General features: G+C 41.3%; 1 protein-coding gene across 2 annotated transcripts in view; it reads left to right on the plus strand.

Annotated features, from left to right (window-relative positions):
* The first annotated feature begins 10,795 nt into the window (after positions 1-10,795).
* The window catches only part of DPY19L3 (dpy-19 like C-mannosyltransferase 3), a 73,724-nt gene continuing 69,753 nt past the window's right edge, over positions 10,796-14,766 (plus strand). Inside the window, exons 1-2 of one of the 2 annotated variants that reach the window (XM_082863287.1) lie at positions 10,796-10,946; positions 12,710-12,851. In XM_082863287.1, the coding sequence (XP_082719413.1) occupies positions 12,749-12,851 (103 nt within the window). In that variant the 5' untranslated portion in view covers positions 10,796-10,946; positions 12,710-12,748. Of the gene's footprint in view, positions 10,947-12,236; positions 12,298-12,709; positions 12,852-14,766 lie in introns of those variants that run through there. The other variant, XM_082863288.1, reaches the window with a different exon arrangement.

The following is a 14,766-nucleotide window of genomic DNA, read 5'->3' on the forward strand; positions in this document are numbered from 1 at the left end:
CAATCTAATTTTGTAGTTTTTCTCTTTGCTACACAGTTCTTCACTTTATCTTCCAAATCACATCCTTATACGCTTTAAATTCTGATGTATTCAAACTGCTAAAGTACCTCTCTTAACGGCAGTTAGCATTTCGCACTTGCATTGATCCGTTGCATTGGCAAGTGAAGCTAACATCATCTGACTGTATCATTGGTCTAGTTACACATTTGTGCCCTAGAATCCTGGGCTACCTCGGCTGCGAGTGTCTGAGGCCAAATATTTCTCCCCAAAAGCTTTAATCCCTTGTCCTGTCTCCCCAGGGGCAACATAATTATGTCCTATCTTTTAAGAGCCAAATCCCAAAACCATCACTAACCTCTGGACAGTTGTAGAAATCTCAGCATGAAAGATCCAGAACATGGTGCAGTTTGGTAGCCACCAGCCACATGCGGCTATTGAGCACTTGCAATATGACTAGGATGCTAAGTGTATAATATACAACAGTTCTGAAGACATCATTTTTTTAAAAAAGTATCGCATTAATGTTTTTTATATTGGTTACTTGTTGAAATGATATTTGGGATATTTTGGGTTAAATAATATTAAAATTAATTTCACCTGGTTTTCTATGTAGCTACTATAAAATTTTAAATTGCATGTGTGGCTCACATCGTATTTCTGTTGGACAGTGGTGGTATAGAAGAAGGATTAGTAAACTGACAGCCCTTGTTTCAAATCTGGCCTGCCATCCATTTTTGTAAATAGTTTTATTGGAACACAGCCACACCCAGTCATTTACATACTTACTGTATATGGCTATTTTTGAGGTACAACAGCAGCACTAAGAAGTTGTTACAAAGACTGTATGCACCACAAAGCCCAAACTATTTACTATCTGCTTAATAGTAAATCGTTTGATAGAGTTTGCTGACCTGTGACCTAGAACAATGGTATGATCTGTGCTTTAAAGCTCCCAGGAAAAAAAAGCTTCTTATAAAGAAAGCCTTATATAGCATTATTTTACAAATATATTATTTCATCTCCTGTTCTTCTACAGCCCTACCCATAATTTATGACTTAACCTATTTCAACATCTCCACTACTTAAAGCCAAACACAATTTGTTTAAAATAACAACATAATTAAATAATAAATAATGCCCCTTTTAAAAAGTATTGTTTTCCTCCTGACAACCTTATGGTGCTGATGGTACCCTCTCTGCTTCACCCTTTCTGTGATGTGGTCATGCCACCGGCATATCTAACTGCGGTTGGGAGGTAACCGTGGCAGCCAATCCACTCAACTGCGGTGACCATTGACTTGCATAATCCAGGATATAAAGAAAAGTCTTAGACACACCTCTTTATAATGAATAACTTGTCTGAGTCTAAAATCAGATTCTGGGGTTGGGTGGCGGTTGTAGTTGGCTTTGACGTACAACTGTTGACTAAATTGGCAGATTAAGAAAAAGTCACAGTATTCGCCTACATAGATTCTTCCGAATCAAGCAGCAAAGATGTAAAATGAACATTTTTGGCCCTATAAATTCTCAGAGTGAGTTTCTGTTTTTAATTGATGCCATACAATAGATAGTATGTTTTGGTTTATATCTTAGAATTCAAATGACTGTAAGATGCTTAAACCATTTCCAGAGTCCTAGATGTGCAGCAAAATCTGGTTTGTGTGTTGTGTTGGGGGACTGTAGACCTCATTTTTCTGGTGGTACATTAATATACTGCATCCAGTTTTCTCATTTAGACCATAAAGTGTTTGTAAGATTATGACATACTTGGTTTTTATCGATTTTTTTTCCCCAGTATGAGTAATTCCTGTTTAAATTGTTTGCCTTGCGAAAGTTGATTCTAGTAGATCTTCCTTTGAATTAAAAGTTTAATTTTAGGCATCTAATATAAATTCTTACCATTATAGAACAAAATCATAAGATGTTGGTGGTGTTTTGTTTCCTAACTCAACCACGTTTACACCAGTTGTGTCACTTAATCCAGAGAGTAAAGGCACCATTCAGGAACAGTTTGCAAAACTGAATGTAAGACAGATACTTCCATGATAATGCTGACGTAGATGGGGCCTTGGCTTGAAAAGGACATGATGTGTTAGGTGGACGGAGTTATATTTACACAAATCAGAAAATAATGAATCCTTGACCATGAGCTGATAAAATAGACCCAACTATTTTATCTTTCTGATTTCTCAGCTTTATCCTCTGTTAAAAGGAAAAATTAAGAATAATTGTCCATGTCATTGCCACTGGTATCAGTAATTGTAAAATGTTGAGTTATTAATAAAGTATGTCATCTTAAATATGTACACAATAGAAAATTATGACCTGAAGAGACCCTCAACAAAATAAAACAAGTTATTCATTTTTCAGGTCTTTTATTAGTACCTGATGTTATTTAAAGGCTCAGTGCACATCTCCAGATTTCTGGGGTTTTTTCTACTTGTCATTTTATTAATTTTAGTATCCATACTTCAGCAATAATGTGGCTGCATTTTACTGAAACAGACACATCAATCTACAACTTGCTCTTTTTTGTTTATATCTGCAATCCCGTTTAAACTTAGTATTTCCAACCACAAAAGGTGTTAGAAAATTCTGTTTCAGGCTAGTGAGAAAAAGTGCAGCAGGATACAGTTCAGATCATAAGCTGTATTTATTTCTGATCTCTACAGCTCACATTCTACAAAAAATAGTTATGCTGGAATAATTAAATAATTGTAGGAAACCAGCGGTTTCCAAGTTATCTTCATTTTCCAAGCCTTTCTCCATATGAAGCATGAGAATTACAACTGGTGAGGTCGTGCCTTTCCATAATGCTAAGATTGGAATCCATGCAGGGTATCACCCTGTAGGTTAAAAAACTCTAAAATGAGGCTCTTCAGAATCTGTGCCCAGCTGGAGCACCCCTGTGCTCCGTGTGCAAATGCTGATAAAGAGGCTCCAGTGTACTATGTGACACTTTTTAAAACTCACTTTGTAATCACAGGAAAAAAATGTGGATCTTCCTAACGGGAAAGCGGTCACTGTGTCCCATCTGAAGCAAGGGGAGGACATGGGTGGTGGACGGCCTGCCAGCTGCACAGAGTGGGTATTTTGCTACCTCAGCTGGTTTGAAATATAGTTTGGCTTTACCTTTTTGAACCTCTTGTAAGTTCAGTTATGTCTTCTATTTTCTGAAATGTGAAATTGATTTTATAAAACCAACCTCAGAGAGTTATGTGGACTAAATGAGAAGATCGTCTATAAGATACCTAGTTGAGTTCTGACAGTTCTGGATGGTGTTGGTTCGAAGCCATGTGACCTTGAGTAAGGCATTCAACCTTTTTTTGAGCCTCAGTTTCTGCATCAGTAAAACAGATGGTAATACTTAAACCTTGTAGGGTTGTTGCGAAGATCAGCAACCATGTGTATAAAAGGCCTGGCCATCTGTGAGCTCAAACAGTGGTTCCTATCATGGTTTGAGCACTCACTGTGTGTGCTGGGGGCAGGGACGCATTAAACGCCCTTATAAATCATGGTATCAAAGCTACGTGTTACAGCCTTGGAAAGGACTCTAAGAGCCATACTGCTTTGTGTTTTGAGGAAGGATACTCACAACAAAATATCGTATCTCTTAAAATATACCCAAAAAAGACAAACCTGGTACCTAGAATATTGTATACAATTCATGTCACATCTAAAAAGACAACAGCCTGGGAGAAAGTGTCAGGACATTACCCTGTTACCATCACATTAAGTTCATATAATCATTCTCTCACACCTATAAACCGCCATTAAGGACTATGTGAAAATGGCCCTTTCCCTAAATCAGCTGATGAGCGGGCAGCATTGGCAAAACTTAGGCCCAAGGAGAGAGAATGGTATTTCAAATTGTATACGCTCAGTATAATCAGCCGCTAACTATACAGGATTGAGTGCCATGCACTGGACCATTAGGGAAAGGTAACAGTTCTTGGAAACGGTGAGAAATGGCCTGGCTCTGACCATGCAAAGCTCTCACACGGAACTCAGTCTTCTAACCATCGCACAAGGACTGTTTCACCTGCAGGACTCGGGTGCAGAGCAATCCTAATTCTGAAGCATACCTGCAGTCCAGCCCTAAAGCCAGCCTCTTCATATGGGGTGCTGTCCTGTGGGCCTGGGATGTAGCTCTGCTAGTTTCACCGAGGAGACTTATGACCAGGTCGGAAAACGGCAGAACGGGCAAAGATAAAATCCAAACCAGCATTTGCGTTTAACCATTATCCACTGATGTAACTCAACATTATTTCCAGTCTCCCCCCACGCCCCCAACACACACACACATACACTTATGCATAGTGAAAATAAAAGAGAAAAGTTAAACTCTAGAATTTGGCCGGTGTTCCAACCACCAAAACTTAATCTGTATCAGCGTTTCAACCTTTTTTTCATTATCACGTCCCTAAGGAACTTTTTTTTAGACTTTTCCTGATCACCCCCCTCCATGAAATTTGAATACCTAAGATATACTGTATATCTGCACTTTATACATTAAAAGAATAAGGTTTTTTTCAACCCCCAAGAGCCAATTTTCTCCCTGTTGGGGGCGGAGGGGGTAATATCACCACGGAGAACGTATGCTCATATAAATGAACTGGTTGGTGACAGTTGTGAGAGGAAACAAACTTTGTTTCCTGGTATCTTGACTGAAAAAAATTTAAAGCCATCAAAAGACTGTGATTAAAAACCTCTCAGAGGTAGCTGTATTCGTTCCTCCATCATGTGGGGAGCACAAAAGGACAGAGCCTACCTACTCCAATCTCACGCAACTATTGGGGTCGTTGGAGTCCTAGCAGCTTTCAGGCCTGGTGAGATGCAATCAAGCCTGTGAATTCCTAAGCATAAGTCCTTCAGGCTAGTTTATTAACATCCATGGGTGGACTCAGGAAGATCTGGGGACAGCACGTGGTTAAGTGTTAGTGAAAATCCAGCCCAGTGCTAGATTAGCCATAATTTAAGGCATGATAAAATATCTGAATTTGAGGGTATTAGAAACACATACATTTCTGGCTGAAAGTCCTACTTCGTCCTACCAAAAAAAAAAAAAATCCCAAGCCAGACTGTACACCTTGGCATCTGTTAGTAGGAAATGTCTATTTCTAGGGTTTTTAGACACCTGTTGTATATACCTGTTTTGCAGGGAATGACATTAGAGCAGTCCAAGGGAACAAATTGGAAAGACCAGCCAAGGCTGGTTTGTGGACTAGAAGAGCCAACATCTAGGAATCATCACACTTCGCCAAAAGCTTATTATGTGATAAAGCACCATCATCTGCTTTAATTGGATAACCTGACTATTCGTGTCCTTATTCAAAAACATACAATAGTTATTCTAACCATGGAAATGGAAAAGAAAGGCGTAGGTGGAAACAGCAGACAAGTAGAGGGAAGAAGAGTACCAGGTGTTGAAGAAAATGAACCAACCTTGACAATGTTTAAATATTTTGTTAACTTTATTTAATAGAGTCCTTGGATAATTATACACCTATGCTAAACTGCCTATAAATTTCATTCTTCTAAACCATTACAAATCTAGTTAATACGAAGTTGATCAAAGGAAGAGAGAAAAAGTAACTAACAATATTACATAATACCTTTTCTTAAGAATATTCCCAGGGAAGGAGGCAAGTATTTTAAAGGCGGGGTGGGGGGGGGGGTATGGGGAAGGACTCAGGTGTAATGCTGATTCCTGTGCAACTCTGGAATGATCTGTGAGCACTGAGAAAGCTGATCTCCAGGACTCAGCATGGGTTGCCTAAGACCAAGAGTGCCAAACTAGGCTCGGAAGAATGCGAGATCAGACACGGCTGATCTCTGAGGTCTCTGACATGGGTCATACGCAAGGAGTGTATAAAACAACCCATGGGATGTAGGAAGAACATATTAGGATTTCCATATATTGCAATACATAATGTGTATATATATGTATGTATACACACGCATATATGTGCATACGTTCACACACAGAGAGGACAAACATTTTTGATTGATGAAGTTTTGAGATCAAAAAGTTTGGAGACTACTGCTCTTTTATAAAGACACTTGAAAAACCAACCCTGTGGATGAGGTGGCAAAATAAGATTGCATGAAACTACTGTTGCAAAAATATGTGTAAGTGGGCCAAACTGTCTTCAACTGAATATGTGTTTCTGTAAAAGAATACTCAGTATTGTAAAGATCTCATTTCTCTCAAAGACTTCTTTACCTTTTATACAATTCCAGTAAAATAATCTCCATGGATTCTTTTTTGGAAACTGGTAAAAGATTATAAAGTTTATATGAGCAAGAAAATATGCAAAACTTGCCAGAACATGTGTTTAAAAGAAATACAGTATGTAGAACTGTTGCAAACTAGTTCTTTTTAAAAATCATTTAAACACAATAAATGAGTTTACAAATAGGCCATATACATACTGGAATTAGTATGTGATACAGATAATTCAAATCAGTAAGGTAAGAATGATGGTGAAACAACTGATTCTCCAATTAGAAAAAAAATTGTCAGATCTCTCTCTTCATATTAAAAAGGTGCAATATTTTTTAAAACTAGGAAAAAGTATTTTTAAAATTTTACAATCTTGGGATGGTAAAGGTTTTCCTAAGTATGTTGGAAAAACCCAGAAGCTTTTATAAAGGGAAGATGATAGATATGATAACATAAAATGGAAAACCAATGAAAAGCGAAACACACTATATGAAGTACACAACACTGAGAAAATACCTGCAAAGTATACAACAGAAAGTTAATATCCAGGGACTTCCCTGGTGGTCCAATGGTTAAGACTCCGCACTTCCATTGCACGGAGCGCAGGTTCGATCACTGGTCAGGGAACTAAGATCCCACATGCCACGCGGTGCGGCCAAAAAAAAATGTTAAAATCCATAATCTATAACTAATCCCTTTATATAAAGATTAAATCGACGATTGGCCAAAGAACATGAAAAGATAAATCACAGAAAAAGAAATACAAACAGCCAATAATGTCCTGATATTATCTCCACCTCACTAATACATTTTAAATGATATATCATTTGTCGCCTAAGATTGGCAAAGATTAAAAATATCCATTGTTGACAAGGACACTGAAATAAGCCCCGTAATGCACATTGGTGGAAGTGTAAAGTAATACAATTTTTAACCTTTTGTAATGTAGTTTGCCAATGTTTATCCTAACTTAAATTCTAGCAATTCTATTTCTAGAAATATATCCTAAAGAATTACATAAATATAAGGATATTCTCTATGCACTGCATGTAACAGGGTAAAGCTGGAAACAATCTAAATGTCCAATTAGAGGGCAATATTAAATAAATGATGATACATCCATACAGAGGATGACTACTATATTGAATACCCATCATTGTATAACAAAATTACCCCTAAACTTAGTGGCTTTAAAACAAATATAAACATTTATTCTTCTTACTGTATCTGTGCATGAGATATTTGGGAGCGGCATGGATGACATGGAGCTGGCAGATCTTCCTCCTAGGCGGCTCACTCACATGGCAGGCTGGTTGTTGGCCAGAGGCCAGGTGCCGCCCATGTGGCCTTCTCTACATGATGTTTGAGTGTCCTCACAACATGGTGGCTGGCATCCCCCATAAGTGCGCAATCCAAGAGAGGATAAGGCTAAAACTAGGATGTCTTTATGACCTGGCCTCAGAAGTCCCACACTGTCACTTCCACCGTATTCTATGCATCACACAGAAAAGCTATGATTCAGTGAGAGGGGAGTATATAAATATCAAGCAGCAAGGATCATTTAAGCTGAAATTTAAAGGCTGAATAGTAGTTAAGTCAGGCACTTATAAAAACTTGGAAATTTATGAATAGGAAGTAGGGATGAGGCTGGAGAGGTAAATGGAGCCTGACTCACAGCAGTACTTTCAAGCTTGTTAAGGAGCTTTTTATATAAAGCCAGTAAGCCACCAAAAGACTTATATCTTAGTAAGATCAGTATGTTTTTTATATGGAGGGTGGACTGAGTGGACAAGGCCAAAGGGCAGGAATGGTGGTAAGGCAATCGGTTAGCAGACTATTGAAATGATCCAGACAAAAAATTGTGCCTTGGATTACAGTAGTGGCAATGGAGATGGGGAAAAGTTGGACAAGTTCTGAGATATTTAGGAATAAACCCAATGGGACTCAGTGTTTGACTGGATATATGGGCTACACAATAGGGAGGAATCAAGTTTGGCTCCTAAGTTATTGACACCAATTAGGAAAAGGGGGCACATGGGATGAAAAGTAGGTTTGGGGATTAGAAAAAGTTTAATTTTTAACGAGTTGAGTTTGAGCTCTGCACACACGGAAATTTCCAATAGGCACTACATGTATGGGACCTGGCTGTCAGGAGCTATGCCTGGACATAAACACTTACGAGTGATCAGAATATCACTGGAAATTGGAGCCATGAGCCAGAGAGGAAGAGTTTACATGAGACTGAAAAGGAATGCCAGAAAGGTAGAGAGGAGGAATACTGGGAGAGTCTATTGCCACAGAAGGGAGGAGTGATCCAGAGTGTTCATACTACTAAGCCAAACTATTGAAAACTGAACAAACATCGTACATCAGACAGGAAAAAGCCAATGGAGAAGGAGAGCTCTCTCCCTTGGTCCAACGCAAGATGCTTTTGTGGGAAGGATGTGACTTCCCATAAGAAGACATTAATGACTTCTAGTGCAGTGCTTCTCAAAGTGTGACGTACATACAAATAACCTGGAGATTATATTAAAATGCAGATTCTGATTCAGTAGGCCTTGGGGAGAGCCAGAGAGCCGACATTTCTAAGGTCCTAGGTGATGCCAACACAGCTGGTCCACAGACAATATTTTGAGTAGCAAGGTCCTGCTATGGCTCTCAAACTTTGCTGAACACAGACCCACATGGAGAACTTCTTAAAACCAATTATTTGTCCCTGACCCCTACAGATTATGATTCGGTAGGTATGTCTAGAACCTGATAATTTCCAACAAGCTCCCTTATGATGTTGATAGTGATGCCACAGGTTTCCAGGCCATACTTTTGAGCTGAACTGTTCCAGCACAACTTAACTATTGCTGGCCCCAATAGAGGAAAAGCCAGATCCCAATGGGTTTCAAAACACAATGCAAACAAGTATTCCTGTAGACCTCTGCAGTCACAGCCCATGACCAGAGGTCAGTAGGGGCAAAAGTCTACCACTCATTACCCATCACCCCCATGGTTGCTGTATCAGAATGAATTCATTCTTAATTAACTTATTTATTACCAAGACTTACCCTCAGCAGTGGATGTCTATTTCTCTCAAAGCTATTTTGCTTAGTAAAGCCATTTCATATGAAAACAAGCAGCTGCTAACAAGTACTATTTCCTTTACTCAAGGGACGCATGTTTCACAACAGACATTTTTTTCCCCAGTGCACAAGACAGTTTAAGAAAAAACCCTACATAATAAGGTGGGGAGGAGAGGGGGAATTCTACTTAAGGAGGAATCAATTCACATATGTATTTATTAAACACACAAATGTATTTTATGTAAGGCATCTTAAGGCGAAAGAGAAAGATTATAAATATACAGTCCCTGTTCTCAAGTCCATAACATGAAAAAAAGACACCAACAATCATGTTAAACATGACAAATGCCACCTGAAAAAACAGCTGACATTTATTTTTATTAAAACCACCAGCAGATACCTCAACCCATTGACACAGAATGTGTGTCTGTTATTAACAGCAACAGACACACAAAGGAGGAGGAAAATATCAAACAGGGGAAACAAGGAAAGGCACCTGGCTGAAGTAATTCCTGGAATTAGACAGATGAGCAGTCCTCTTCACAGGTGGAAGACCCAGAGGACCATTCCTTAATAAAAATCAATTAACATGTGCTCTGAGAATCTGCTAACAAAAGGCTTTATCTACTGTTCATCAAAGTGTGATTAAGAAAGATATCCACGTATACAACACAGCAACTGCCCTCCGAAAAGGTTTACACTCTAGTTTGGAGACGGAGTAACACAGGAGCCTAAGAAGACAGAGGAACGTATTCTACACAAAATTTGGAAGAAGACAGCGCGCCCTGCCCCCCTCGCCAAAAAGAGGCGCGTCTTTGGAGATGCGAAAGTACCTCACTGGCAATCGGTAAAAGACTTCCAAACACAGATCACCGGCAGTTGGGGCCTGGGGGTGTTGCCAAGACCCGAGAAGGGGCGCGCCAGGCCTTGGCAACGCGGTTAGCTGGGAGATGTCTGAGTGGTCGGACTGCTTCCGTCCACCGGGCCCTTACTGATCCCTCCACATCCACCAGCACAGGAGACAGGAGGGCACCGGCGCAATAAAGAATTTGTCGCGGCCCCCAGCCCGTCTCACCCTCCCCACCCGGGGTTCGACTTGAGGCCACCCTTATTCGCATCCCGGCCCTCTTCCCCCGAGCAGCGCCGCTCGCTCTGGCCTGGGGGTGGCGGGAGTCTGCGTAGGCGAAGGTGTCCTCGGGCTCCTCGGTCGGTGACGGGGGTCCAATGTTCTTCGAGGGGTGCCGGGAGCCGCGGGACATAGCAGAACGGAGCGGAACTCAGCCAACACTACAGCCCGGCGGCCGGAAGTGCGCCGCTTCCTTCCGGCCGGCGCCGCACGAGACGGGGCGGGGCGCCCCGAGAGGGGGAGGTGGCCCGTGCTGACGGACGGCTCCCGGGACCTATAAGCGCGGCCTCAGTGGCCCAGCCTCCCCGGCGCGCCCCCTCCCCGGGGCGGTGACTCCCCCCAGCCCCCCATTTCCAAGGTGCAGCACAAAGCTCCGCGGCTGCTGGGTTTTAGCTTTCCCCGCGGCGCGTTGCTGGCCGTAGTGCGGCCCCGCCCCCGCGGACCTCTGCGACGCCGGCCGCCCGGCCGGCTGCCCCCGTTCCCGGTCCGGAGCCGCGCGCGAGGACGGCTGAGGCCGCAGGTCTGTGGCTGCGTTTCGGGCCGCGGGCAGCGCGAGGGGACGCACGAGCGCGAGGCTCCGTCGGCTGCCCCGGACTGTCCGGCGGGCGGGTGGCGCTCCGCCCTTGCGTGGCGGCGTTCGGCTGAATCTGCCGCGAAGACCGGAAGCCCGCGGGCCGCCCCGCTGCGTCGCTCAGGGTGGGGGCGCGAATCCGGCCCTCGCGGCGTCTGCGGAGACCCGGTGTGGGACTGGGCGCCCCCTTGTCCTCCCGACGTGCGGGACTGGGGGCGGCAGCTTAGGAGAGAGCAAGTTTGCCGAGGGCGGGGCGCCTTCTCGGGCGACTTCTTGCTTTGGCCACGCGGGCGGAGGGAGGGGCTGGGTGGTCTCCGGCCTCGGCGGCCACGCCACTTCCTAGGTGAGCCGGAGCGAGTTACTGAACTTATTCGGCCCCTCAGCGTCTGGCGGGGACTCCGGTGGTGTAGATTGGGGTGCGGAGGTGAGCTGAATAATGTGCCCTGCAGCGCCCCGGGATGCCCAGTACGTGCTGGTTCTTCTAAGCAATGGAGGAAAAAACCACCCGCTCTCATTTCCCTTTTCAAACATTTAAGATGGCATTTCTTGTAATTTGATGGGGAAACTTGTTTCTTGGGTTCATGCAGTTATCACACGTAGTTGGCACTTAAACATTTGTTGCCCTTCTGTCCTAATGTGTTACGTTGTATCAGTTGTGGGCTTTTTACAACTCCGCTTGGGGCCCTTAGAAAGGTCATGATTCTAGGATGAGGTAATTTGGGGGTAAGCTCATCTGTAGAGGTACGACTTTGCCCACACTCCTTTTCTCCCTCGTTGCTCCAGAGTCTCCATTTTCGGTGCTTGCACCTTTTCCTCTCAGATTTTTTTTTTTGTATGAATGAATGAATGGTATAACGTTGATTGGTGTGTTCTTTTCAGTAGAGCAACTTGTTTACCTTTAGGAATTAATAAACTGTCCCGACAGTCGTGTCCGGCAACCGGTCATAGTTAATAAATGGTTAAACGCTGTTCATTCGTCGGAGGAGTGACGCCAGCTGTTCCGGGGGACTGTAGCCAGCTTACTCACTGCCACCACTCCCCTGCCTCCCACTTACTGCTTCCAAACCAGGCCTCTGCTCCCTGCCGTCACTCCCACTGTTGCTGCCTGGTGTAGCAGCTGCCCTGATTGGCACACCCCCGCTGCCATCACCACTGAGGCATATTCCTAAAGCTTCCAGTGTGAATTGTTTGAAGGAGCACCAGTATCAAAATCCAGATACCGGAGACAAAACAGTGTTTCAGTTCTTCAAAATCAGACCATCAACAATCAACAAATTTACTACTTAATACCTTTTCCATGGTTGGTACTATAGAAAATAATATAAAACTACCTAATTATGTGACAAAATGCGTGGTAACTGCTATGACTCGGGAAGGGGAGAGATCAGTAGGGGTTGGTGCATCCCAAGAAAGAAGGCTTCCTGGAAGAAGGGCAGGGGCTTGTCTGTGATGCTCACCTGGACTCCTAACTCTTGGCAGTGCCTGCCACAGGACAGGCGCTTCATAAATGTGGTTGTGTTAAAGGAATATTTGTGTTGTGTCTTGAGAGTAGCTTTGAAAGCCGGTTAAGGTTTGGATGGGAAAATGGGAGGGCGTCCTAAGCAAGGGAAAATGGCTCAGGTAAAGTCTCCAAAACACAGATGAGCACAGGCTGTATTTGGCAGAGAGGGTACGGACATATGGATGGTGGCTTAATTCTGTGTTGTTTGTAGGAGTGGTTGGAAGAACAATGCATGTGAGTCTTTGACACCATGATATCCATCAGGCAAAGAAAAGGAATACAAACCACAGAAGTTTCAGAGGATTACGTGGCACAAGAAGAAAATGTGAAGTTGGAAAATAAATTGTCATCTAGTAGGTGATTTAAATTAAAGCAGCATTTGGGATTGCTTTTTTGTCTGCATATTGAAATAATCACTCTCCAATAGGATAAAAATTTGGTGAGACCTAATAGGTGAAGAAACTTATTCTATTACCTTGATATTTTAGTTTTACAGATGATTTGATCGCAATGTGATAATATTTGTTTTACAGTTATGATTAGATAAAAGACCTCTGATCAGAGCCCTTTGCTTCTCAGCTGCCTGTTCAGTATAGTTATGCCAATCTGATCCTTTGACTTTGAGAGTAATACTTTTTCCCACTGTTCAGATTTTAGTCTACTTCTAATTTTTCTGGTTTGTGTATGCTGTTCACAACTAGACAGCCTTACCTTGGGTGAGTTTCTCATTTCATTAAAGTATTGAAAGATGAATCAAACTTTCTTTTATTCTTTATTTTCAGTTAAATTCCTGAAATTTTCTAATTTGCTTTTTTTTTTTGGTGGGAAAAGTGGTCAGAATTTGGTAAATTGTTTAAATAATGTTGAAGACTCTTGCTAAGCCATACATCAAATGGCATTAATTACCAAATTCCTGCTACCCGAGTTGCTTTCTTAGGCTAAGCATGGTCAGGATTTTTTAAAGTAAGCATGAAAAATTCCATGTCTATCAGCCATTTTGGATATCTGACAGAGTTTACATCAGCTGCAGCTAGAGCTAGTAAAGTAATTTGGGGTAACAGTTTTATTTTTTATTTATTTATTTTTTGGTGGGGGGGTGACAGTTTTATAAAATAAAAGTAATCTATATTGAGCAGTCATGCCACCCAACTCAGCTATTAGCAATTTGGGACAATACAGAGTATTTTCTGAAAATCTTATATAAAAACAAATACAGGTTCAAGTTTGTCCTTTTAAATTAAAACATAACTTTGAGGACTGTTCATTTTACCAAAGCAGTATTTATTCATGTCAGAAAAAAAAAAAAGAAAACTAAAGAAAAGCAAAAATGAAGGAAAAAATACTCCCGCAAACCCACTCATCCTGAGATTACCACCTATGACACTTTATCTTGCTGTCTAAATGTTGTTCTCTGTACATGTACACCTACAAGCATTCAGATGTGTTTTTTCTCAAAATTGAGATCCTACTCGCTGTTGTGTAACTTGCTATCTTTCTCTTGTTGTGTTATGAACATATGTCAGTCAGTGTATTTTTAAAATTTTGTCAGTGTGTAGTCACTGTGTGACTGTAGCATAATTTATTTAATTTCTTATTGAATATTTAGATGATTTTTAACCTTTTACCTATACAACCTGAACCACAGTGGCCAAATGTTTGTTTAAAACTTTATTTCTTTGGGGTGTATGCCTAGATTTGCAATTATTGGTCAAGTAGTGTGCTCATTTTGGTGGCTTTTACTTCCTGTTGCCATGTCACATTCCAGAGAGGCATCCATTTATTCTAACACCAGCAGTGTTTAAAAAATGTCTATTTAAAAAAAAAAAAGGCTATATTTTTGTATCCTTACCAAAACAGAGTACTAAGCATTTTTAAGCTATCAAATTGGCCACTATTGTAAAAGTTATAGCTCTTTGTTTTGGTTTGCATTTCATTAATACTAACTTTTTTTTCTATTAAGTTTATTGGCCATTTTTTCTTCTGTGCATTGCCTATTCATGTCCTTAATCAGTTTCCTACTGAAATATTCATTTTTTTTATTATCCTGAAAGTATTTATCCTATATTAAGGATATTTAAACTTTCTTATATGTACTATAAATATGTTTCTTAGTTTATATTCCTTTAACTTGTGTGATGGGGTTTAAAATTTTAAGTAATCAAGTTTGGGAGTAGCTTTTAATGAATAAACCACACATTGTAAGTAGATCATCTAAAAGACTGTTTATATTTTAGATCTGTAACCCATTTATTCCTCTATTTAAGAAAC

Source organism: Leucopleurus acutus (genome assembly GCF_964270905.1).
Source record: "Leucopleurus acutus genome assembly, chromosome: 20".
NCBI classification, from domain to species: Eukaryota; Metazoa; Chordata; class Mammalia; order Artiodactyla; family Delphinidae; genus Leucopleurus; species Leucopleurus acutus.